We start from the raw sequence: 25,093 nt of genomic DNA on the forward strand, positions 1-25,093 counted from the left end.
AATAAAAATTTGCCAGCACTGGGAATATTTATCAAAACATACTAAAGACTTAAAAGCAAATAATTTCAAAGATATATATCTAAAAAGTGTTTCTGTGATAGGACTAGTGCAGTACAAAGTCTTTCAAGGTAACAATTTCTAAGGGGACAAGCTTTTGTTACGTTGAGTCCCCTAGGAACCAGCCTTGTGCCATATCCCATATCTGAGAGCTGATTCAGCGTCCCACCTACTTTCCTTTCAATCCAGCTTTCTGCTAAGGTGCCTAAGAAGGTAGCACAGGATGGCCCAAATACTTGGGCACCTGAGGCTCCCAAAGCGCATAGCCCTGACTGTTGGGGCTATTTGGGAAATGAACCAGTGGATGGAGGATCTGTCTCTGTCTTTCCCTGACACTCTTTTAAATTAACAAACGAATCTTTAACAAAACAGTCATTTTATAAAACATGTCTTACCAGACTAGCTTTTACAGATCAGTATACAAAACATTTAAAGTTCTTGTCCTCAGTAAGAAAATGATACAGTGCTTTGGCATTCTGAGGACTTTGAATGAAAGGAGACTGGAAGGCATCAGAAACAAAGTCTCTAATTTTCTCCTGCCTCTTACCTCCCTTTCTCCCCTAAAGTGAGTTGTAGAAATCCGAATTCCTCTTCCCAAAGGAAATTTTCACCATTTGAAAGTCCTAAACAAGCGGAATAATTGACATAAACAAAAAACACCTGAGGTTCAGTCAGTAACAGGCCTTATTTTAGCCAAAATGATTTTGAGGTGGACTTTTCTTTGAGGAATACATTTAAAACTAATCTAGATTACAATTTCCTTGCTTGGAAAAAATTATTAAAATGTAACAGATAAAATCGCCTCTAATAGTTCCTTCAAAGGAATTATTCAATTTTACTTCAGGATAAACTTTTTTTAATGCATTACAAAAAGAGTACTTTAAAAAGGGTTAGAGTTTTACCATGATTACATCTGTACATAAAATATATGCTGCAAAATTCTTTAGCAAATTACTTGCAAAACTGATAAGATACAGGAGTTCTACTTTTTTGATAACCATTAGAGAACACAGGCTTTTACAATTTATAAAAGGCTGCAGCAAACAAGTTTACAGTAAAAAAAAAAAAAGCTGAAATAATTTGAATGGCAAAGTATTTCTAATCTGGCCATAATACAAAGAAAAACTCATAGGAAGACAAGAAAACAATCAAGATGAATGTGAGCCAATTCCTGAGTGCGGGGATAGGAATGTAAAAGTGAGACATGGATAAACACTGACACTTGCGAGACGAGCGGAAGTTGTTGGGAACGGGTAAATCTTAAAGACTCAAGAGGGCTAACGCCGCTCTGGGACGAGAATAATTCACTGACAACACACTGCCCTTATCTTTGACATTGAAACGGTTTCCTTCTTCTCTCGGTAAAACTTGTTGATTATGCTTCGCAATTCTCTTTAGCCAAGTTAACCATTCTACCAAGGCGGCAATCAGGTGGGCAAAGGCAAGGATTAGTGACGACGGCCGGGGAGCAGGGGATATCAGATATGGTCTGAGAGAGATTAGAGTCAGCAGCGACGCGTCAGGAGGGATGAGCAGGTCAGAATTAGAAGAGCAGAGGAGTGCCGGGGGCAGGAAGCAGGGAGGGGACGGAGGAAGATCGTAAGGTTCGGCAAGTGTGAGACGCGGAGGAGGGGAGGTGCATCCAATGAGGCAGCGGGCGGGGAGTCGGCCCGAGGAGCCGCGAAGGGGTTAGCACCACCCCGCCCTCCCGCCCTACTTTTTCCTCGGGTCGGGGAGGCAGCGACAGTCACCTGGAGTGTGAGTTCCGGAGGGACTCGATCAGACGCTGCTTCTGCTGCTGGAGGCTGGTGAGGCCACTGGGAGACCCAGCCACGGAGGAGGAGGCGCTCTTGCTCAAGGGAAAGAGCCAGCTCATCCTCCTCGGATCCCTGGGCCCCGGGCCCTGGAAGGCTCTGGCCTGCTTTTCTAGCTGCCAAGCCCCGCCGTTCTCCAGCGACAGCGGAGCGGCCCGGGACGCCCGTGGCCTGAGCGGAGCGGGCCCGCGTCCTCTCTAAGCAAACCCAGCTCGCGGTCCCCGGGTTCTCGGGCACACGCGCTAACTGCGGGCAGCTGGAGAGGGGCAACTTGCCGCCTCTGACAGGCAGTCCGAAAGCGACAGCCCCGACGCCCAGGCCAGCCAGTCAGGTAGTCGGACCGCCCAGCGCTCCAGCACTCCAGCCTCCGTCAGCTGCGCGCCACGCCCCGGCCCGCGCGCCCCACCCACCCTGCGTATCGCGTCATCATCCGGCGCCCCCGCAAGGACGTGAGAGAAGCGACGGCGCATCGCGGTGCGGCGCAGCTCCGGCTCCCCTTTCCCCCTTGCAGGGCGAGAGGTGTCTATGGGGCACCCGCTGCCGCCGCCGCCGCTACCGCCACCGCCGCTACCGCCGAGTGCTGTCTCTATGGCGAGGAGGAAGAGGAGGAGCGCGAGCTCAGCGACACAAGTAGATCTTGGCGTCTGTCGCAGACCTGAGGGGGGAAGGGCTGGTTGGGGAAGTAGAAGGGGGCGGGAACCATGGTCGTGAGAGGGTGCGCCATGGCGCCAGCTGGAGTGTGGCTGGCTGAGGAAAGAGCCTAGCCGCCGTTGGGGGTGGGGAGGGTAGCTGGCGGGGTATATGTCAAGAGCGTGGCGCGGGATGATGACGCGGAGGCTTTGTACCTGGGGCTTCGATGTGGGACGGAAATTGGAAGAGGAGGGCGGTGGCCTAGATCGCCTTAAAACCGTTCACGCGGCAGTGTTTGGGAGCCCATCTGGTTTCAGTAGATGTTATCAACACCTTCGTTCCCTGCCAGTGAAGAGCGTTATCTATGATTTGAATACCGCTGTGCTGTCCTCTTGTTTCTCTGGGAGACTTCAGTACGGAGATGCCTCTTCAGTTAAAAGGCGTTTGGTACCCCTCTCGGGCTTCTGGACCTGCAGTAGAGAGAGGTGGAGGAAAGAAAGCTTTGTTAAACTTAGGGGGTCACAGTGTGTGTAGGAGGGTGTGGGTGGGGGGAGTTATAAAGAAGGGGGGTCCCGAATCTCCTCTGGTTTCTATTAGAGTACCGGAGATTGTATCTGTAACTTCTCAGAATTCAAAAGCGGAACACAAATCCTCCTCTGTTAACGTTTGTTGTGGGTTTTTGTTCTTCAAATTGGTGTGAAAAATGAAGGAGCATTTGGAATGTCTCTGCCCAAAAAGCAATATGTTGATCTGTATTGTTGTGTACCATGAACCCTGTTTAAGGACCAGAACCTGAGAACTGTCTTCAAGAACCAGGAAAAATGCTACTATCTTCAACAGTTTCTAGGCAGACATTCTGCTGCCTTCTTTCTTCCTTCTGCAGTTAGAGACACTCAATTAATTTCAATGGCTGTATGAGCTTTTTTCTCTCACAGCATTTTTTAAAACTGTTTTTTACATTTGTCTCCCTTAATATGACTTGAAAAAATACCAATAAAGCAAATCTTGTAATCAAGTCGGATTTTGAATGTTTTGTTAGGAATGAAAGCAAACACCCTGTCATGATAGCAGCTGATCTTGCCGCATGTAAATAAGTGTTTATTTTTTCATTTTTCCTAGGAAATGGATAGTTTTATGATGTTTTATGTGAAGGGTGAGTTGAAGCCACAGCAATCTTTAGTGTAAACTTTTAAAAATGTGTTCAGTGTGTCTATATAAAAAACAGTTAAAAATAATACTGAAATTAGAACCAGGAAATGTTATAGTTTTTTTTTTCCCCTACACATTAGCTGTGTGATTTTAAACAAGTCACTTCTTAAACTTTGATTTTATATGAAATCTAGGACTTTGAATAAATATCCTCTTTCAGATTTCTGTCAGCTCAATTCTCTTATGATTCATATTTCTGATATAGCTTTTTGTATTTTGGTTTTTATTTTGACAGGTACATAAATAAAGGATAAAGTATTTTATGAAACAAATCTTCAATCAAGTATAACATTTTGATGCTTGGCATCTAGACTCTTGTGCCCTCACTATGCCAGCAGCAACTGTAGATCATAGCCAAAGAATTTGTGAAGTTTGGGCTTGCAACCTGGATGAAGAGATGAAGAAAATTCGTCAAGTTATCCGAAAATACAATTACGTTGCTATGGTATGCCCTTGACCAAATCTTTTTTTTTTTTTTTTTTTAAGATTGATTGATTTATTTGAAGGCAGCGTTACAAAGAGGCAGAGGCAAGAGAGAGCAAGTGGGTGAGAGAGGTCTTCCATCCACTGGTTGATTCCCTAGATGGCTGCAGTGGCCAGAGCTGTGCAGATCTGAAGCCAGGAGCCAGGAGCTTCTTCCAGGTCTCACACGAGGGTGCAGGGGCCTAAGGACTTGAGCCATCTTCTACTGCTTTCCCAGGCCATAGCAGAGAACTGGATTGTAAGTAGAGCAACCAGGACTTGAACCAGTGCCCATGTGGGATGTTGGCATTGCAAGCAGCAGCTTTACTCAATATGCCGGCCCCTAAACAAATCTTTAAAATGCTTTTTATAAAGCAGGAATTTAAAAGTTGAGAAATGAACTCTTCTGGTTGATTTTTAGGGATTATTTTAATCTTGAAAAAATTATCCTCCAGTCAAAAACCATAGGAAAATGTTTGGAATTTGACAAGTTTGGTTTATTACTCATTGTGAGAGAAAATTTATTGGGAACCACAGGAACCATGGGGCATATGAGTAAGAGATTATTAGAAAGGACTAAGATTTGGGCTTATGCCCAGTAATGTTAGGTAGAGCTTAAGAAACCATGGCTTTGCTGTATATCGAATGCTGTCAGGGAATTGGGGGTCATTCTGTAATTTGGTATCTTAATAGGTCTTTTACTGGAATGAGAGAGTACTAGAGCAAGTCAAAAGCTGCACAGATGTAAGTCACTCATTTAGCCAGGGTGGAGGATCTTTGCTCATTTTTCTGCTTTGGACAGTATTTGTCTTTGTTCACATGTGATTGTGGAATGGCCTTGCCTGGTACTGAAGTTCTATGAAATTGAATATGTTCAACAAGGAGATCTCTGGGCCTACATATAAAGACCAGGTCAACTTCTAGAAACAGCAGGGCTTGATAGTACCAAAGGAGCTCTGGCCATCTGGCAAACAAAAAATCAGATCTCTCAGTGAAACATTGTTGGTCTACAACTTGTAATTATCGCTGGAGTTCTGTGAACACATTGTGCTATTAAATTAAGCAGTTGTTGCTTGTGTACATGCTGTTCAGTCTGTGGGTTGTTATATCTTGAGTATCTGTTGGAGCTGCTCTACTTTTCTACATCCAGTAGGTTATTAGATCTAAAGCAAGGGATTGGTGTCTTAATGGTCATTTGTCCCTTCAAAACCTGTAAGCACATACAGTACCCAGTAAAGTAGTTGTTGAGTTGGGTTGAATTTAGGGCAGCTTTAATTTCTTTACAGTTTCATGGTGACTCAATATTTAGTTTTTATTCTTAGCTAACCCTAGTTTGAATTCTGATACTAAACAGGTGAATCAGTTTCTCGGTGTTTTTAATACATTTATAGCCATGTGTCACTTAACAGAAGAGGTATGTTCTGAGAAATGCGTTGTTAGGCAATTTCATTGTTGTGGGAACATCGAAGGGGATACTTGGACAAACTTATAGAGCTACATCACCAGGCAATATAATATCTTAGACCACTGTGTTATACGTGGTCTGTTGTTGAATGAAATGTTAATGTGTTACATAACTATAGATGAAAAAAATAGACTTTTTTGCCAAGGGACAAATTGGTTGGCTAAAATATGAATATAGGTATTTAGATAATGTTCTGTTTAGTAAAGTTGTGCCTACCCATAATTAGAATTGAGTTTATTATCCATTGAAAGTTTGTGGTGATCATATATTTCTTAGATGGTCAGATTTAACAACACCAGAGAAGTAATATCATGTGGGAACGAGTAGGTGGCGTGCAAATCTTGACAGCATGTTTTTGTTGAATTCAAAAATACTGTTAGCCAAAGAAATTAGAAGGCTTATGCTTTTAGTGATTTTTAGTGTTGAGATAAAAATCTTGTCTTACAACTGTAATTGGAAAATATAATACATTTTCCACTGGTTAGAGTTTTTCAAACAATTTAGTTTTAGTATTAGAATACTGTGAACATAGTTTTACATATTCATTGAGAAACATGAGGGTTTTTTTTCTTCCCTTGTGTCTAAATACTTGGTTATATTTATCATGTGTGTCTTATACAGACTAATTTGTTATTTATGGTATATTTAGAGTAAAAGTTTTAGAGTTTTATTTTTTGGTCCTAAAAATTAATCATCTTCCTGGATAAAAGGTACTTTGTAGTTGAATTTAAACATGTGTAATATCATCTGTAACAAGATTCTTTGACTTGAATAAAAAACCATGTATTCTAGAGATTTGTGAATGGTGGTTGTGACCATTTGGTAGATAATGAATTTTAAAACTATTTTACAGGACACTGAGTTTCCAGGTGTGGTTGCAAGACCTATTGGCGAATTCAGGAGCAATGCTGACTATCAGTACCAACTGTTGCGGTGTAATGTAGACTTGTTAAAGATAATTCAGCTAGGACTGACCTTTATGAATGAACAAGGAGAATACCCTCCAGGAACTTCAACTTGGCAGTTTAATTTTAAATTTAATTTGACGTAAGTGCAAAATAAACATATAACGTGAACTAATTTGAAGAATTGATTTCCCTCAACTGTGATTAAATTCTGAATTAGTGTTGTGTATTATCCTTGAAGTATATCGAATGCAAAATTTCGAAATTTGGGAGTCTTTTCATTAAGAGACAGAAGGATTGGTATAAGGAAGATGTTTAAAGTCCAATAGTTTGATTTTTAGAAATAGTATTTTTTTAAAATCTGATTGTCACATTTTTTTTGTTAACCTGGAGAACTTTGGGTTTTGAAAATACTTGATGGAAAAAATAATGTCATAGAATTACTTTAATTTCCAAACTTTTTGCACACAAATTGAAATATAGACTTTTTAATAGTTATCTTTCTTGTGAAGAGATTTCTATTATAGTCATACTTTAGTTTCAGTAGGTTGTATATTAAGTACAGTAAGACATTTCTTAGACACATTTTTCTTTCAAATCAGTGTTATGTTCCTATGTCAGTCCACAAAATCTTAATTTGCCTACAGAAAAAGTTACAGTATAGTTGATTGTTCAGTTTCTAATAGTTAGAATCTGAATCAAGCCCTGGATCCAAACCCTGTTTCCTTAATTAGGTACTGTTATGTATCATTGGTGAAGTCGTCATGATAGCTGAGAGAAGTTGACAGTGTTTGGGGACAAAACTTGACTAACTGTATTATGGGAAATGAAAAGTTTAATATATTCTAAGTATGCTGCTGTATTGTTATATCATGTTTGACTGCCTCTACCTGCAGTGTGATCTAACATCTGATTTGAAACTATAGGGCAGTTAATGGTAGTGCCAATGTAAGAACTCTTTGTTAAATAAAGTGCTATTTAACATCTAAGATCTAATGAAATCAGAGCTGCTGAATTCAGAGGGCGGTGGTGTCAGTGGTACAGTAGGATGGCCTGTAATTGTATTGTGTTAATTATTATGTATTAGTGAATTCTCTAGAATCTTATAATGGATTATATATATTCACCTCTGCTATGATAGCCTTTTATAAAAACTACAGCTCTAAAGCACTGCAAAAATTGCCTTTTATCCTTTTCTCAAATTTTAACTGTGTTCTTCAATTAGTCCTGTACAATTTCACTTGTTCATTAACTTTTTTAAAAACTAATCGTTAGAACATTGATTTTAAGTAAGTTGCTCTTGTGACCTCAGTGTATCTCTAGGAAGAAACTCATACTCAGTTTTGGTAAACTTGTTTGCTTTTCTAGAAATATCTTTTTCATCACAGTGGCTGCTTTCTTAATATAATCTCTGAGTGACATTTCTCATATGCAAGGTCCTAAGGTTTTACAAACATTTTTGCTACCATTTACACTAATGTTGGTGTATTAGGAGATATTTGAGAAGGATGTTGTAAGAAACATTAAGTAGAAAGGTCAATTGAAGATAAAACCTGTACTACCTAATATGGAGGGAACATGCACCATGAGCAGAAGTGTAGAAGTTTTAAAGATAGATGACAGTTGACTTTGTTGAGTTCCTAGAGTAAATGTGCCAGCCACTGGGCAAGGCACAAAGGATGTAATGTTGAGTAAGTTAGTCACGATAGTTATGGCTTAGTGCTTACTTAATCTTCTATCTGCTGCTTATTGCCCAAGTCCAAGAATTGGAATTATTAGCTGACTTAATGGTGTATGGGAGTTTCCAGACTGAATTTAGAATGATATAGCCATGAACATTGAACTGAAAGATTGATGAGCTGTGAAGGAGAAAGGGAATATATGAACAGTTCCACTGGGAAGATAAAGAGGAAGAGAATGAGCTTTTTAAGAAATCATCAGTTTGGTTGTTGATATTTCAGAGAATCATTTTAATAGAATACCAGAAATCACAGGGGATCTCAGTTTAGTGGTAATGGAAAGGAAGCTGATATTTTCATTAAGGAAGGTGAAACTGAAACAGAGGAGATAGAGAATAATGTAAATAGGTCAGCAAAATCAAAGAAAAGCTAGTTTCGTTTTACAGATAATGCTCCAGCATATTTGCAAATTAAAGGGAAATTTTTAGTTGGAGAGTAGCAAGCTGTTCAGGATGAGGATATACACTTAACAAGTTGTTTGAGAAATGATGTGGCGTGGAATCTTAGGTATTGGTAACAATTAGCTTTGCCTATCAAGCAGGTTATCTGAGTCTCAAAGAAAAACATCCTACATCACATGGGTAGATGCAGAGATAGATATGTTAATGATCTGGTATTTCTTTGTAAAGCAGGTTTAGGTGAAACCACGTGCCAAAGGGTGTTGGAAGCTTAGAGAATCCTCATCTCATCCTAAGCAGTCAGTAAGTTTGGAAAATGATAGAGCAAACCAAGCCTAAGGTCAGACTATAGTTCAATCTATGGATTTAAAAAAAATGTGAATATTTATTTGAGACAGAAACATATGGAGCTCTCATATATTGGTTCACTCCTCAATTGCATGCAATAGCTGGAGCTGGGCTGGGTCCAAAGCTGGGAGCTGGGGGTACAGTCCAGGTTTCCCATATAGGTGGTAGGGACCTAATTACTTGAGCTGTCACTGCCGCCTCTCAGAGTCTGCATTGGCAGAAAGCTGGAGTCAAGAGCCAGGAATCAAATTAGCTTTTCAGTGTGGGATGCAGGTATCTTAACCCCTAGACTAAATGCCTGTTCCAATCCTGTGAATCTTTGATTATTCAGATTTTTGCAGTCTTAATGTTTCTGCAGCTATGCTTATGAGCAAGATCAGCTTATCATTCATTGATTGCGTTGACAGAATTCAGTGATATTTTTGGTGCTGACTGTTGGATATTTGTATGAAGTAATGAATGGTAAGATACGTTGTTAGATATGAAATGGAAGTTGCTGAGGATTGTAATCAAAAGACTACACAGAAAAGTTTTGAAATCTTGTAGAAAGTTGGAATTTGAGGAATAGGAAATAATTACAAATGGTTAAAAATAGATGAAACTGCACAGATGGAGTGGAACTTTATATCCTGTGGAACAGATGGATAGTAATTAATAAAGAGAAAGATGAACAAATATTCTGACTTTGGTAGAGAATTTTGACTTTTAAAATACTTATTTGGCCTAGTTCTCTGGCTTACTTAGAATGTCCATGAGAAAAACAAGGACTTAGAAAACAAGTGGGAAATAATTTGATGCTTTTAGTGGAAAAGTAACTTTACAAGTCAAGTTATTTCATGATATTCACATACTAGGAAAAGATTGGTTTAGGACAACCGATTTCCTGAATAAGTGATTTTTTTTAAAGTTTTATAGAAAGGAAGATGAAGATATAAAGATTTGAGATGTTTTAGTTATAGTGTATATTTCACTAGAATATAGATACTTCAAAGTAGCATACAGCTTAAAAATATCTGAGGTCAAAATGACATTCATTTCAAGTCTTAGTTATAGGTTATTTAATGTTCTCTGATTCTTGAAGGTATGATTTTAATGTCTAAATCAGTAGCATGGTAATTAGAATGAAACATGTTTTTAACATTAATTAATGTGAACATGTTTTTAACATTTCTTTGTAGTCATTTACTTTGTCTAAAGAATGGTAGCATTCTAGTGTTGATCTGTGTTTTCCTCTAACATATTACTCATTTAGGTATTAAAGATTATTGGTGAGTTAAACACTGTTCATGTAGCCACTTTGGATTTAGCAAAGTAAGGACTACACATTAATATCCAGGCCTGTAGACTTCAGATAAGAAGAGCAAGGAAAATAAGACCCAGAGATTGGTGTATATAAAACATGCTCCCTGACAGTTTTTTGTCTTTTTTTGTGTTGTCTTTAAAAACAAAGTTTCTTCAAGGACATACAGAAAATTTTTCTTAAAATTCAACAAGCACAGTTTTCCCAGCATTTTCTCTGAGTGTTATAACTGATTAAACATTGTTTTCATTAAGAATGTACCATTATTGGTTGTATTGTGAACATGTTTTTAATATTTCTTTGTAGTCATTTACTTTGTCTTTGAAATACCATAACATACCTAATCATTAACTTGATTAAAGTTGTGTGCTTTTAAATTTTAATGGTCCTTTTACTCAAACTAATGGGCCTCTGTTGACAGATGGACAGTCCCTGACTTAACTTACAGTTTAGTTTTTCAACTTCATGATGGTGCAAAACCATTGTGCATTCGATAGAATCAGAACTTCAAATGGGGTTTTGATATTTTCAAACTGGGCTAGCAATAGCAATAACATACTTCCTCCTTGTTCTGGGCAGTGGTGTTGAATGCAGATCACAGTCAGCCAGGATATCACAGGGTGACAAAACTGCTGTTAAGCTATGATATCCAGTAGAGTATGTGTATTAAATGTATTTGGTTTCATATAATTTCTGTTGATGGGTTTCTCAGGAACATAACCCCATTATTAATCAGGGAGCACCTGTATATCATCACTTACCATTTAGGTTATTAGAATTGGATATCTGAGTTTAAACATAGAAATATTTTTAAGCTTCATTTTTTAAAAAAGATTTATTTATTTGAAAGGCAGAGTTACAGAGAGGCAGAGGGAGAGAGACAGAGAGGTCTTCATCCAGTGGGGTGGCCCCAACGGTCAGAGCTGCGCCCATCAGGAGCCAGGAGCTTCTTCCAGGTCTCCCATGCAGGTGCAGGGGTGCAAGGACTTGGGCCATCTTCCACTGATTTCCCAGGCCACAGCAGAGAGCTGAATGGGAAATGGAGCAGCCAGTTCTTGAGCTGGCACCCATATGTGATGCCAGCACTGCAGGTGGCAGCTTTACAGCTACTCCACAGTGCCGGCCCCAGCTTCATTTATTTATTCCAAAGATACGGGTATTTTCAAGATTCTTAATATGTTTTATATGTACACATATATGCATAAGGAAAAGAGGGATGTGAGGCTGAAATTGTTTTTTGAAAACTTGGGTTCATTTTATAGGTTAGGTTGATGAAAATTCCTATTCTGTTTTACCCATTCAGATATCAAATATTAGCATATTTTAAAAGGTTGCTATTTTTGAGTTCTGAGAACGTTTAAAATTTTTGTTTTCTTTGGTAACTAGTGTCGAAGCAAAATTTGTTTCAAGTTTACAAATCCTTTGGTTTTATTGTCTAGAAGCCTTTGCAAGATTTTCTGTGTGTCTTTGTGTTACTGGTTTCAGTTCATTAAATGTTAAACTCAGTAACCACCTATTTTGTGACAGTCTGTATTCCAGTTTGTTTTATGATTGTAGCATAAATTTAAATATATTAGAGATTGCATTTTTAAGGAAGTTAATATTTTTAAGATGAATATGTAAGAGTAACCAACTTTTTGAAAAATAATTTATAAAATTCTCAGATGGGTTTTCCTGTGTTGAACCAGGCGTGCTTTGAGATTAGAGTACATTTCCGACTTGCATAGTCTCTAATCCTTGTGTTTATGAATGTGAATTTCTATAGTAGGCTAAGTTTATATTTGTAGCAAATAATTTCAAAATAATTTACTGACTCAGTATATCTACATAAATTAGTTTTGTCTTTAGGGTGTTACCTGAAGATAGCCATGCAGCTCCTTTGGAAAACTTTACATTATAGAGATTTGTACAATGATGTATTTTCATTCATGTTTAGTTTTTATAACTGGATATTTTACTACCACTTTTAAACCAGTACTTATTTAATCTTTAGTATTGCAAGAGATCTCATAATTCATAGCTGTTCTGAAAAGATCTTGTTATCAGTGAGCTAATGTTACTATGTTTTGACTAAAAGTATTTTAATTAGTTTTAATATTATCATATTTTAATATTTTCTTATACTTGCTAGGATTTTTTTTAAAGAGTTATTTATTTATTTGAAAGTCAGAGTTACACAGAGAAGAAGAGGCATAGAAAGAGAGAGAGAGAGAGAGAGAGGTCTTGCATCCATTTGTTCACTCCCCAATTGGCTGCAATGGCTGGAGCTGCACCGATAAGAAGCAAGGAGCCAGGAGCTTCTTCCAGGTCTCCCACGCGGGTGCAGGGGCCCAAGGGATTGGGCCATCTTCCACTTGTTTCACAGGCCATAGCAGAGAGCTAGATCAGAAATGGAGTAGCCACGTCTTGAACCAGCGCCCATATGGGATGCTGGCACTGCAGGCAGTAGCTTTACCTACTACACCTCAGTGCCAGCCCCTTGCTAAGATTTTTGAGCTTGGGGAAGGCAGAGCACAAATTTTTTCTTAAACTTCAAGTAAATACTATCAAGTTTACTGATTTGAAGACTTGAAACAGGAAGTTTTCCTTATCACAGATGTTCATCAGCCTATTTGAAAATTTAATTTACCTGAATAGGGTTTCCACTTTTTCTAATGAATTTTTTTTTAAGATGTATTTATTTATCTGAGAGTCAGAGTTACAGACAGAGAGAGGGAAAGACAGATAGCTAGGTCTTCCATCCACTGGTTCACTCCCTAATTGGCTGCAACTGCTGGAGCTGGGCTGATCCAAAGCCAGGAGCTGAGAGCATTCTTCCAGGTCTCCCGCATGGGTGCAGGGGCCCAAGGACTTTGTCCATCTTCCACTGCTTTCTCAGGCCATCAGCAGGGAGCAGGGTTGGAAGTGGAGCAGCTGGAACTTGAACTGGCGCCATATGGGATTCCAGCACCACAGGTGGAGGCTTAACCTACTATGCCACATTGTCGGCCCCAATGAGTTGGATTTTATAAAGCATGAGGGTGGCCCAAGTGCTTGGGCCCTGCACCCCATGGGAGACCAGGATAAGTACCTGGCTCCTGCCATCAGATCAGCGCGGTGCGCAGGCCGCAGCAGCCATTGGAGGGTGAACCTGCGGCAAAGGAAGACCTTTCTCTCTGTCTCTCTCACTGTCCACTCGGCCTGTAAAAAAAAAAAAAAAAAAAAAAAGAAAGAAAAAAAATAATAATTTCCAGATTCTAAAATTCTAAGTCCTGTGAAATTTCAGTGACAGCACTTGAACTTAGTTCAGCTGTGGGAACTATGCAGAAAAAAAAGAATTTACATACATAGCTTTTTTTAAAAAATCTTTTATTTGAGAGGCAAAAAGAGAATTCCTGCATCCACCCGTTCTCTCTCCCAGTGCCTTGCAATTGCCAGGCCTGGATCATGCCAAAGCCAGGAGCAAGGAACTCAATGAGGGTTTCCCTCATGGGTGGCAGACCCAACCGCTTGAGCCATCACTTGCTGTCTCTCAGCATGCACATCAGTACAAAGCCAGATCAGAAGTAGAGCCTGGTACTTAAACCCAGGCACTCTGATATGGGATGCAAGCATCCCAAGTAGCATCTTAACTTCTGCACCAGATATCCACTCCCCAAACATGTATTTGGATAATCAAACTTAACATCTGAGGCTTGTGATTCAGTAGGTCTGGCACTTCAGAGAGACCTGAGAATCCATGTTTTTGGTAAGTTCTATGGGCAATTTCCATTGAGCAAGGTTGGGAAATACAGATTTAAACAACATTCACTATTCTGCTTCATTCCTGTGTTGTTTGATATGTTGATACAACATTAAATCAAATGAAAGTCATTGCCTTCTTGAAGCTTACCTACTGATTGGGAGAGAGACAACAAAATAAAAGTAAATTGAGCATAAGGCCAAGAATACTGTGAGCCTGGACAAATCTGTTTTGCATTTGGTTATTACAGTTGCTATGGCATGTCTCAGTTGAGTACATTACAGTGAGACCTGATGAGTGTCTACCCTTTAAAGCAAATATCTTGGTATAGCAAAGTCAATAATACTTGTAACTATTGTCTAATCAAAAAAATTTGCATTGGATTTATTCAGATACGCTTCCTAACAGATTATCTAGAGGAAATTTTGACCTAAACTGATGGATAAAATTTCTCTCTTTGAATATTTTGGTTGTTAAATTCACAAAATACTTTTTTATCTGTTCCCAAAAATGTAAATCTGAATTTTAGTCTGTTTTTTTTTTTGATAGTTTAGAAACCTGTGTGTACTTGAGAATTACAGATGACATTCTCTTTGGCTTTATATGAGAGAGCCATTTGAAAGGCCCGTTCTTTGTGAAAGGAGACATCTCCTTTTTCTTTAAAATAGAATGTAATTCAACACGGCCACATGAGATGCTTTCCACATGTTACACTTATTGCATCTGAGAGAATGCAGAATGGTCTGTGGTCCCATATCCATCTGGCCACCTTAAAATGGCTGCTGAGATTGAGAGCCCTAGTAAGATTGTGTCATATTGTGGTGGTAGCCACAGTGAGTAGAAGACCCTTTTTATAAACCCAGTTAAAGTCTTTTAATATGTAAAAGTTAATTAAATCAACTTGACAGTGAACATTGACTTTTCACTATTGGACTACTTTGATTTGACTGTTTGGACACCTTTCTAAAATAATGGCCCTTATAATATTAGCAGTATTTGAACAATTGGGCACACCAGCCCACTCCTCTGTCTTGTTTCTGGAACTGTATTTGTAAGCAAGAGAAAAATGTTTGTTTAAAGTATTGGCATTTTTGAATGTTGTCTCTCTCTCTGTCCTGCCAGGGAGGACATGTATGCCCAGGACTCCATAGAGCTGCTAACAACATCTGGTATCCAATTTAAAAAACATGAGGAGGAAGGAATTGAGACCCAGTACTTTGCAGAACTTCTTATGACTTCTGGAGTGGTCCTCTGTGAGGGGGTCAAATGGTTATCATTTCATAGGTAAAAAGATTGCATTGAAAATGGCATTTGTGTTTCTACCTTAAAACTGCTTCACACTACTAAGGTTACTGTGTCAATAGTTTAAGGCTAAGTTGGAGAAAGAATTGACTGCAAAAAAGCTGTCTTCCAACTCTTAACTAAGCTAATGTCATTGTACCATAAAAGGTGTTAGCCTGTGAGAAGGAGTGTTGCATAGTGGAAAGAGTACAGACTGGAAAAATGGAAAGATCTCAGTTTAAAATTAAACAGTATCATTTGGAATCATTGTTTTCCTATGGTTACTTAACATTTCTAAGTCTTAGTTTTTAATGTTTGTATCAGGTAAACTGTTCATTAAAAAAAATTATCTGCCATATGCCAAGGACTATCATAAGAGTCTAGGAATTAAACTGCAAACAAAACAGACTAAAATCCTTGTCCTCAGGGAATTTAAATTTTTTTAAGATTTATTTATTTGAAAGGTAAAGTTAAGAGAGAGAGAGGCATAGGCAGAGAAGTCTTTTATCTGCTGATTCACTCCCCAGATGGTGGCAATGGCTGCAGCTTACCAGGCTGAAACCAGGAGCCTGGAGCTGCTTCTGCGTCTCTATCATAGGTGCTGGGGCCCGAGGACTTGGGCCCTCTTCATTGCTTTCCCAGGTGCATTAGCAAGGAGCTGGATCAGAAGTGGAGCAGCCAGGACTCAAAGGAGCTCTAATATGGGATGCCGATACTGCAAGCAATAGCTTAACCTGCTAGACCACAATGCCAGCACCAGGAATTTATATTCTGATAGGAGTAAATACATAATCTTCACAAGTGATAAAATCTGTTAGACAGTAGTAAATGCTGTTGAGGAAAATAAAGCACCAAAGAGAAGTCTAGAAGTAAATTATTTAAATCTTTTTAAAAAATAGGGTGATAGGGAAGGCATCCCTTAGAAAATCTGCCATGCAAACTTGTTTCAAAAAGCAGTAACAACACTAATAAAATGCTTAACAAAACAAATTCTCCAAAAGTGGTGGTTTTTAATTTTTTGTTATAAAATTAGATAATTTTAAGAGAATTTCTAGAAAGGAAATTAGTTTCATTTTGTAAAAATAGACTTTCTGACATTATCAAATGTTTTCCTGTGTAAGTAAACTATACCAGCAATCCAGGGACTGAAAGTGACTTTGGGAGTATCTTATTTAACCTTTTGTTTTAAAAAAGCATTGTTATGCTTTTATTGCCTGATGACTTCCCACATTGATTTTACCTAGAAATTTCCTGCATGCTTTGAGACTTTCCACCCTGGCCTTTAGAGTGATTTTAATGATGGACTGGTCATATTGTAGATTTTGATGTAATATTAAGCAGTAATTTTTCAGTTGGAGGTACTGGATGGACTAATTCTCACTTACCATCTTTTTCCCTCTGTTCTCCACTTGAAACTGTACCTCAGGAGACAAGACTTAAGTCTTTGTTAATTTAAAGAGATTTTTTTTTCTGAATGTGCCTAGACATCATTGTTAAAGAACTGAAAGCATTGTCCTGTCCTTTTAGTATATATGACATATTTTTTCCATACAAGAAATACCCCGAGCAAATAGTATATGCTAGGTACTGGATTAAGATAAATGAAAACATACAAAGTTCATATCTTCTTGAAGTTTAGAATCTAGCTTAGTATCTTGTATTTTAAAATATTTATGAAAATTTGTTATGAAAAGATTTTGTTCCACTAAATATCAGTAGATATTTGCTTCATATTCAATTTCGATTAAAGAATAGTTTTAGAAGTTGATAAATCTTGAAATACAGTCTTAATTTTACTAGTAGTGAGCAAATACCCCATGAATTTAGTATTTTAGGTAGCCAACAAAGTTACCTCTTTGCCAGTTACTAGAAATTTCAAAGTTTCCGCTCTTTAAGCTTATGCTTTGATATTCTGTAATGTTTTTTGATGGTAAAATTATTTTTTTCCTGTTAGACTTTGAACTAAAATTGAGTTCCAGCTATGTACAAGGAGAAAAAGACAGACTGTAAAAATGTGATTCTTGCTCTGTAAACTACTAGTGGAGAAAAGGATTCATGTACTCTAAAAGATATTGCAAGAAAACAGCTTGTACCATATAAGAAATCTTTGGGACTTGGGTTCTTAAGGGAAGGCTTCCTGTCAGGTATCATGGAAGAAAAGGAAAACAATGGAGAGGGTTAGGACCTATGGCACAGGAGTGTAGAAACAGAAAACTATGGAAAAGAACAAACGATAGGGTAAGAGATCTTGACTTGAAAATAAAGGAGTGTGTATTTTATTATCTAGAATTGAACTTTCAGCCTTTACTTTTCTTTCCTGTGCAACATTCCAGTTAATCTCAGTTGGGGAGCCTTTCTAACATGGGAACAGATTTAACGAGGAAAGAAAGTGTACTTATTAGTTTATTAGTGAAGTCACTTAAAGGAAGTGAAAATACTTGGTTATGGACTTTGTGAACTTTTCAAATATAAAAGATGCAGAAATCTGCACTAGTTTGCCTTCCAAATACCAACTGTGTTGATACTTTTTATATTTTTGGCCAAATTTCCATTTGTCTTTACTTCTCTATTTTCGTAGTTAAATTTGGGGTGGGATCATATCTGTGGGCAGTTTGGTATTCTTCTTAGTGTTCCCTATTAAAGAATTAACAAGATTATTTTAATGACTGCAGGCATGGGTTGACATTATGGGTCTATATATTGATGTGCCTGCATGACAAAATAATAAAGTCCTTTGCACTGTGTGTTAAGTTGATGGCATTGTCCCATTACAGTTGGAAATATATTTTCTGTGTGCTTGTATGCACTTGTGTTTTTGTGGGGTAGGGTGATGAGGATTGATTCCTCTTAGCCCATAGTGTGACTGGCTTACAATTTGTATCACCAACATTTTTTTCATCTCTGACCCTCTTCGGTTATTCTTTTAACCCTTTTTCAGTGGTTATGACTTTGGCTATTTAATCAAAATCCTGACAAACTCCAATTTGCCCGAAGAAGAACTTGACTTCTTTGAGATCCTTCGCTTGTTTTTTCCTGTCATTTATGATGTGAAGTACCTCATGAAGAGCTGCAAAAATCTTAAAGTAAGGTTTCAGGTGGCATTATCTGTGGTCGGCATACTATTACAGACTTAATGACTAATGGGAAACCCTGGGCTGGGATGTTGTTTTAAACGTATTTTAAGTTTTACATTAAATGCAATTATAATATTTGGTCATGTGATTATTTTTCTTGCTTAAATAATAATTTGCCTTTAAATTCCCTTTATGAAATACCCTCATATCTCAACAGAATAGGTTTATAGTACAGTTCAAGCTGAGGGTCATATTTTTGTCATTGTGTACCAAATTGAAAATCATGAGGCAGAATTGGAATGTTAGTACTAGTGAGGTATATACTCTCATGCACAGAAGTATGGTTTTTCATCTCTCCCAACACACACATAATCTTTCCATATGAGTTAAAATCTGAGGTAATGTGCAGATGTACTCATATTTAGTAATGTTAGTTTGTCCCTCCAACTTTTCTTGATTAGTTTTAAAGAATCTACATTGTTCCTTGTTCCTTCAGTCTAAGCAGGGTTGAGTAAGTTTTGTCCTCACCAGGGTTTGGAAGTGCAAATAAGTTATGTTCAGAACTTTGCCTTTTAGCAGAAAGAAACCAAGTAAGAATTGAATAAGGAAACATAGCTTTTAACAAATGAACTGCATTACCAATATAGGGATATGCTCAGCATATAACCAGGAAAATTTTGAAGAAAGGTTGTTCTATGTTTGTGGCACTTAAGATTAGCAAAATTCTGTGTAATTCCAGCACATGAATTTACAGTAGGATAGCCTTAGTGTTTCAGAAATTCAGCTCACTGCCTGAAAGTATTGCATGGTGAAAATCCAGGGACTGCATATTTTAATATGGCTCTGGAAATATTTTTTAAATTGACATGTCTGTTCAATGACAGCTTTTAGGAATAATGAAATTATTACTCATTATGTACATATTATTGGAAAAATTTCTTAAGTGTATCTGATATTCTGAGTATGTCCTGTGCTGCCTTGTTATAATTCAGGTAAATGATATAGGTACTTTTTGACCTCTGGTCTTCAGTTCTATTCTAGTCTGTTCTAAGCAACTGCTGATTATAACTAATTCTCTTGTTTTTAGCACAGTAGTAACTATTAGGGAAAGCACTGTTTCAAGTTGTGATGTGTAAAAGGGCTAATTTATTTATATTGTCCTTAATTTAAACAATTTATTTGGTTTCTTTTTTTTTGTTTTTCCTTTTTCTTCCGGCTGGATTCCTACCTGTTCACGCTCTTCTTCCCTCTCTTTATCTTTCCTTCTGATTTATATTCCTTTTTTCTTCCTTTCACTCATACTCATTATCATCTTTCTTAATCCTAGCAATATTGACATACATTGTAGCAGACCATTCTGGAGAGTTGTATGCTTTTAACATACCTTTTCTTTTAAGCTAACAAAATCAATTTAAGTATTAAATGAATTAATGATTTGATTAATAGTGGCTTTATTTTATGAAGGTTACTTCAGTGAAAACTAGAGATTGATCATTAGGAATAAAAAATTGAAAGAAACTACCAATACTAGCTCTTCAGTTTTCTAATGATTGATGTATTATTAAACTGTGAATATGCTTGATACATGTTACCCTGTATATAATGTGCTTACTCATATCTTTAGGAAAGTTACTGTCCGACAATATGCTTTAAAACATGATAAGGATAAATTTTCCCAGTGAGGAGCTCATTTTCTGTTAAATTATGAACTTCTCCCAAATTATCAATACATTAGTATTCACATTTTCCCTCTAACCCCTCAATCTTCACAAGGCTTGTCTTTACATAGTAAAGTTCATTCATATTTTGGCCAGTGTCTGAGTTTGCAATTGCAGTATTTCTCTCTTTGATAAGCGTTGTTTTTTTTTTCTAGGGTGGATTGCAGGAAGTTGCTGAACAGTTAGAGCTGGAACGGATAGGACCACAGCATCAGGCAGGATCTGATTCATTACTCACAGGAATGGCCTTTTTCAAAATGAGAGAAGTATGAAGACATCAGTGCCTTTTTCTCAATTGGTTGTTAGTTTGAGAACATTAAAAATCTTATGGCAGAAGTTTTGGGCAATAATTACCTACTAAGTGAAGATGTAATTTAGAGGTACCATGTAAGTCATGTCTGGCGCACTTGAGTGAAAATATTCAAAATAACTCATCTTAAAAAATAATTCAGAAAGAAATGGAAGAATAAGTTCTTAATAGGAACAAAATTTAAAGTACCTTAGAAACCATGTAGATCAAACTGTATTAGTTCTTAGCTTAGAAAACAGGCCAGAGACTAGTTAACTTTTATGTAAGATCAAACTTAATACTAGTGAAAGGACTCCAGAGTTCTTTCAGTAGACTCTATCATTACTGCTTTTACCACCTTAAGGAATGCATACATTAGGTTTCCCCTAGTGTGGTCTTCATTTAGACCGTAAGCTGACAGTAAAAATACTATTTACTCATGCCATTCTTCAGTGCTTTGAAGATTTCATAGAGTAGGACTCATACATTTTAAATTACTCTGATGTGATTGAATCAGTAGCCATTTTGGGAGGCTCCTCAGGTGACAAAAGGCAGAGATGAGCTCCTCAAATATAAAAGCATTATATACAGAAGAATGAAATTAAACAAATCCAAGCCTACTCCTAGGTTTCATAATTACGTGAAATGCATAGTTGTAATTTGTTATGGGTAAGCACAAAAGAAAATTGGTTGTGCAGAGACAAAATAGAACAGGCTTACGCCTATAAAACGGTTTTCCTTTTTGTGATATATTTGCTGTAGAAATCTTTTGAATATATCCTCTTACACATAAAAGAATTGACCAGGATTGGGAATTTAACACTTTTGTAGAAGTGTGTTAATAATAGAAAGCATTAAAGCTGTTCTGCCAAGTAATACTGATTCAGAAGTGATTTGGCTGTCCATTCATGCAAGTAAATGTTTAAAACATCCTTTTGAATTTTTCAGCATTAAAAATGCCCTCATGGTTAATCAATGGTGGGTTTTTGCTACTAATTTGTTAGCTTTATCTTTTCTGGCTTTTTCAAGGACAATAACTTAGTGAGAATGTTCAGATTTTATTGTCCATAATACGTTTGGAGTTTATTTTTAGCTCTTTTAGCCTTGGAAAGATTTTCTTCCCACCACCATTGGCTATTTTCACTCCTCTTGCTGTTTAATATTGTTAAAATAATGAAATGAAAAAATGTTTATTTTTCCATGCTTACAAATCCTGATAAAAGTGGTCTAAATATTAATGGGGAAAACATGCACTTACACTTTTTTTTTTTCTAAATAGTCTCTTTCTTTGGTTTCTTTTGAGCACTGTACTTCCTGAAGGACATTAAGTTTTATTCATTGAACTTATATGTGTGGTCTCAAAGGAACACCATAGAAAAGAGTGTCATTGTCGTTAATGAACAGTCAGATACTTACATTGTTGAAAAATAAACTACAATTGGTACTTTTGGTTAAAATTATCTTTTTTTTCTTCAAAATTCCTTTTTAGATGTTCTTTGAAGATCATATTGATGATGCCAAATATTGTGGTCATTTGTATGGCCTTGGTTCTGGTTCATCCTATGTACAGAATGGCACAGGGAATGCATATGAAGAGGAAGCCAACAAGCAGTCATGACATGAAATAGTCCTTTTATTTTATTTGAGCTACACACATGCTTGTATATAGGTTTTATCTCTGGTTGAATCCTTTGAACAATAGACAATACTTTCCCCCCTTTCATAGCCCATTTTATTTCCTGCCTTTCAGTACTAAGTATGACCATTCCTATCTCAGATATCAATAAATAGAAATGCATTCAGGTAAAATTTGGCCTTAATTTAATACACTTGTTAGCAAGCGTGTGTGACAGAAGAGTGGGGAAAGCTACATCATACTGAATATTTTGATAAACTTACTGACTTGAGGTTTGTTTTTCCCCTTTCCTAAATTAACTAGCACTGACTGTAATTTATTTCCCTGTTTCATGTCTCCCTTCCATTCTACAGGAGTTTTAGCTATTTGAGATTGTGGACCATCAATTTTGCACTTTAGAGAGTGATTCTGACTCAAATCCTCTGTTCCATCAGATATTTTGGTTTTTCTTGCTCTTAGGTGGAAAAATGACCATCTGCCAACTTTATACAGTATTTTCTTGTTTTTGAACCCAAATTACAGCACTTTCATGGTGCAAATTGTTGATTAAGCAAGACTAACAAGAAAAAGAGACAAGGAAATACTGAGGAGCTTAGTAACTGTTGTTTCTATATGTAGTGTTTAATCTTCCAAGCACATCTGCTGTCTGTCAGTTTCTAATTGGCTTGTGTAGGCTGCTCTGTGACTGAAGAATTTGCAAACCAGCTTTACACCCTTCAGGAAAAATCCCTTGTGATTGGACATTTAGTATCTGCCAGGAAACTGGTATTCATGTTGTTGAAGGTACAGTTTTATGATAGCACACGTCCCCTGATCTGCTTATTATTCCGTCACTATTTACCCTTTCTTTTTATTTTGTAACCATACTTACAATGTCCTTGATTTGTTAATTACACAAATCAATTTCATTTAAAGTCCAAAGATAACAAGTCTTTAGGTATATTTTTATCAAATTAAAAGACAAAAAAATTGTGCTTTCATAGTTACTACAAAGTTAAATAATGGAGAGATTTGGTGCAAAATAAAACACAAAAATATATATATACATATATGTATAGCTAATAAAACTACCTGAGGAGTGTAATGCTTGTTTATTTTTTTGTGTATATCTTTGCAATCTATTTTATATATTTTGACAAAAGAGACTGTGAAATATTAGCCATGCAGAATATGTGACCAGACCAGAGCATGTGCAGGAAGACTTTTTGGTAATCATTAACTCTACCTTGAAATGATGGACTCCAAGTTATAATGTGTTATCTGCACTTCAATCAGTAATATTAGCAAATCTCCAAATGTTAGCCACATTGGTTTGTTTCCCCTGTACATTCTTTATTCCTGACAATATAATACTGTAACTGGGCGGTCCTTTTTAAACAAAACATGATTTGCAAAACAGAGGGTATTATTTGTTTTTAAAGCTTTTGTAAATAAAGGCTTCAGAAATGTTTTCTTATATTATGTTGATGACTGGTGATTTTATTTTAGAAATACATATTGAGGGGACTTGTTAGTCTTCGTTCCTTTTACTTGAACAACTGAACAGAGCTCAGTAACTTCCTTCATTAACATTAGGAGATTTTTAGTTTCATTGAAAAATCAATCTGAGCCTCCTGCATCTCAATAGTGCTCTTTGTGAACACCTCTGCTACATAATTAAGAATTTATTTCTGTTCTCCTTTCTAGTTGTTGAGGGGTTTTTGTTTGTTTTGTTCACTTCATCTTCCCATCCTTTAAAAAATAATATAAAGATTGCCTGATTGCCTTTTTGGTAGCGACATAGTTACTGAGTTTTATAACTTGTATCAATTTTGGTTTCTGTCCCTAAAAGAATTAGCATTTTACAACTTCGGTAGAATTATTAACTCTAGGTTTTAGAGATAAGATATTTCACTAATAACTTTTGTAGTGTGGCCAGAGAGCTGAGAATTGTTTTTAGTTTTAAATAATGAGGGAGAAAAATCATTCTTAAAACTATTTGAAATTCAGGTTTTAGTGTTCATAAGTAAAAATTTTATTGGATGGCAGACACGTCTATTTTTCACATACTGTCTGGCTTTTTTGCTACAGTGAGAAACTGCCATGGTAGGCTGATTGTTTCATACTGCTCCTTGGCAAATGACAGAATCACAGTGATGCAGATAGAACCAGACAGCATTTGGAACTAGGTAATTTGGCATTACCTTGACTGGCTTGTATCCTTGTGAAAACTGACTTTCAAAAGATGATGTTACATTACACATCAGCATTAACATATAAATATTTTCAATCCGTTTTTATGACAGGCAACACTAACTTTGCACCCATCTTGACCAAAATGTTATCTCTGCCCCCAGATTCCACTCCCCTCATTAGCAGAGCTGAGCAGTACCCCTCTCCCCCATTGGAATTAGGTTTTAAGTTTAAAAATAAAAATTTTAGGCTGGCGCCGCATCTCACTAGGCTAATCCTCTGCCTGTGGCGCCGGCACCCCACGTTCTAGTCCTGGTTGGGGCACTGGATTCTGTCACGGTTGTTCCTCTTCCAGCCCAGCTCTCTGCTGTGGCCCGGGAAGGCAGTGGAGGATGGCCCAGGTGTTTGGGCCCTACACCTGCATGGGAGACCAGGAGGAAGCACCTGGCTCCTGGCTTCGGATCGTCATTGCACGCCAGCTGTAGTGGCCATTTGGGGGGTGAACCAACGGAAGGAAGACCTTTGTCTCTGTCTTTCTCACTGTCTAACTCTGCCTGTCAAAAAAAAAAATTGCAGAAATTTAGTTTCTCTTAATAGATAAGTCCCTAAATAATGTCTGTGGTTTAGACTTTAGCTTCCAAAGCCTCAAAAATTTGCCATCTGGTCTTCAACAGAAAATGTTCATCTTTCCCTCTAAGGGAAACCTCAAGAGTCCATTATCTGTATTGTCTGCCAAATTTCATCTTCAATGCCAAATGCAGTGATGGGTCCTTTGGTAAACAGCTTGAGGTGGAATTGAATTAGGAATGCTTGCACATGAACTCATTTCCATACAGGCTTCCTTTGTATTAAGGTTTAATATAACAGTTAAGGGC

General features: G+C 37.3%; 2 protein-coding genes across 16 annotated transcripts in view; one reads left to right on the top strand and one right to left on the bottom strand.

Moving 5' to 3' along the window:
• VPS37A (VPS37A subunit of ESCRT-I) overlaps nt 1-2,420 on the bottom strand; it is a 47,431-nt gene extending 45,011 nt beyond the window's left edge. For 2 of the 4 annotated variants that reach the window (XM_051842600.3, XM_002709510.6), the window contains exon 1: nt 1,809-2,276. In XM_051842600.3, coding sequence (XP_051698560.1) covers nt 1,809-1,933 — 125 coding nt within the window. In that variant the 5' untranslated portion in view covers nt 1,934-2,276. The other 2 variants (XM_089325878.1, XM_089325879.1) reach the window with 2 other exon arrangements.
• Nucleotides 1,282-23,502, top strand: CNOT7 (CCR4-NOT transcription complex subunit 7). 12 transcript variants are annotated; one of them, XR_016229094.1, is made up of 8 exons: nt 2,323-2,501; nt 2,851-2,986; nt 3,946-4,155; nt 6,491-6,684; nt 15,171-15,332; nt 18,268-18,412; nt 20,277-20,508; nt 21,900-23,502. XR_016229094.1 is itself a non-coding variant. In XM_089325881.1 (8 exons), the coding sequence occupies exons 3-8, from the start codon at nt 4,039-4,041 to the stop codon at nt 22,026-22,028; spliced, it is 858 nt and encodes a 285-aa protein (XP_089182007.1). In that variant the 5' UTR covers nt 2,323-2,501; nt 2,851-2,986; nt 3,946-4,038; the 3' UTR covers nt 22,029-23,502. The 12 variants fall into 12 exon arrangements, 9 of the variants coding, with proteins under 9 accessions (XP_089182010.1, XP_089182011.1, XP_089182008.1 ...); XR_011386328.2 differs by lacking the exon at nt 2,851-2,986 and adding an exon at nt 3,621-3,654; XM_089325881.1 differs by having other exon boundaries at nt 20,277-20,387.
• Nucleotides 23,503-25,093: the final 1,591 nt, after the last annotated feature.

Source organism: Oryctolagus cuniculus, chromosome 2, assembly GCF_051225735.1.
Source record: "Oryctolagus cuniculus isolate XC-2025 breed Fujian yellow rabbit chromosome 2, ASM5122573v1, whole genome shotgun sequence".
In the NCBI taxonomy this organism is placed as follows: domain Eukaryota; kingdom Metazoa; phylum Chordata; class Mammalia; order Lagomorpha; family Leporidae; genus Oryctolagus; species Oryctolagus cuniculus.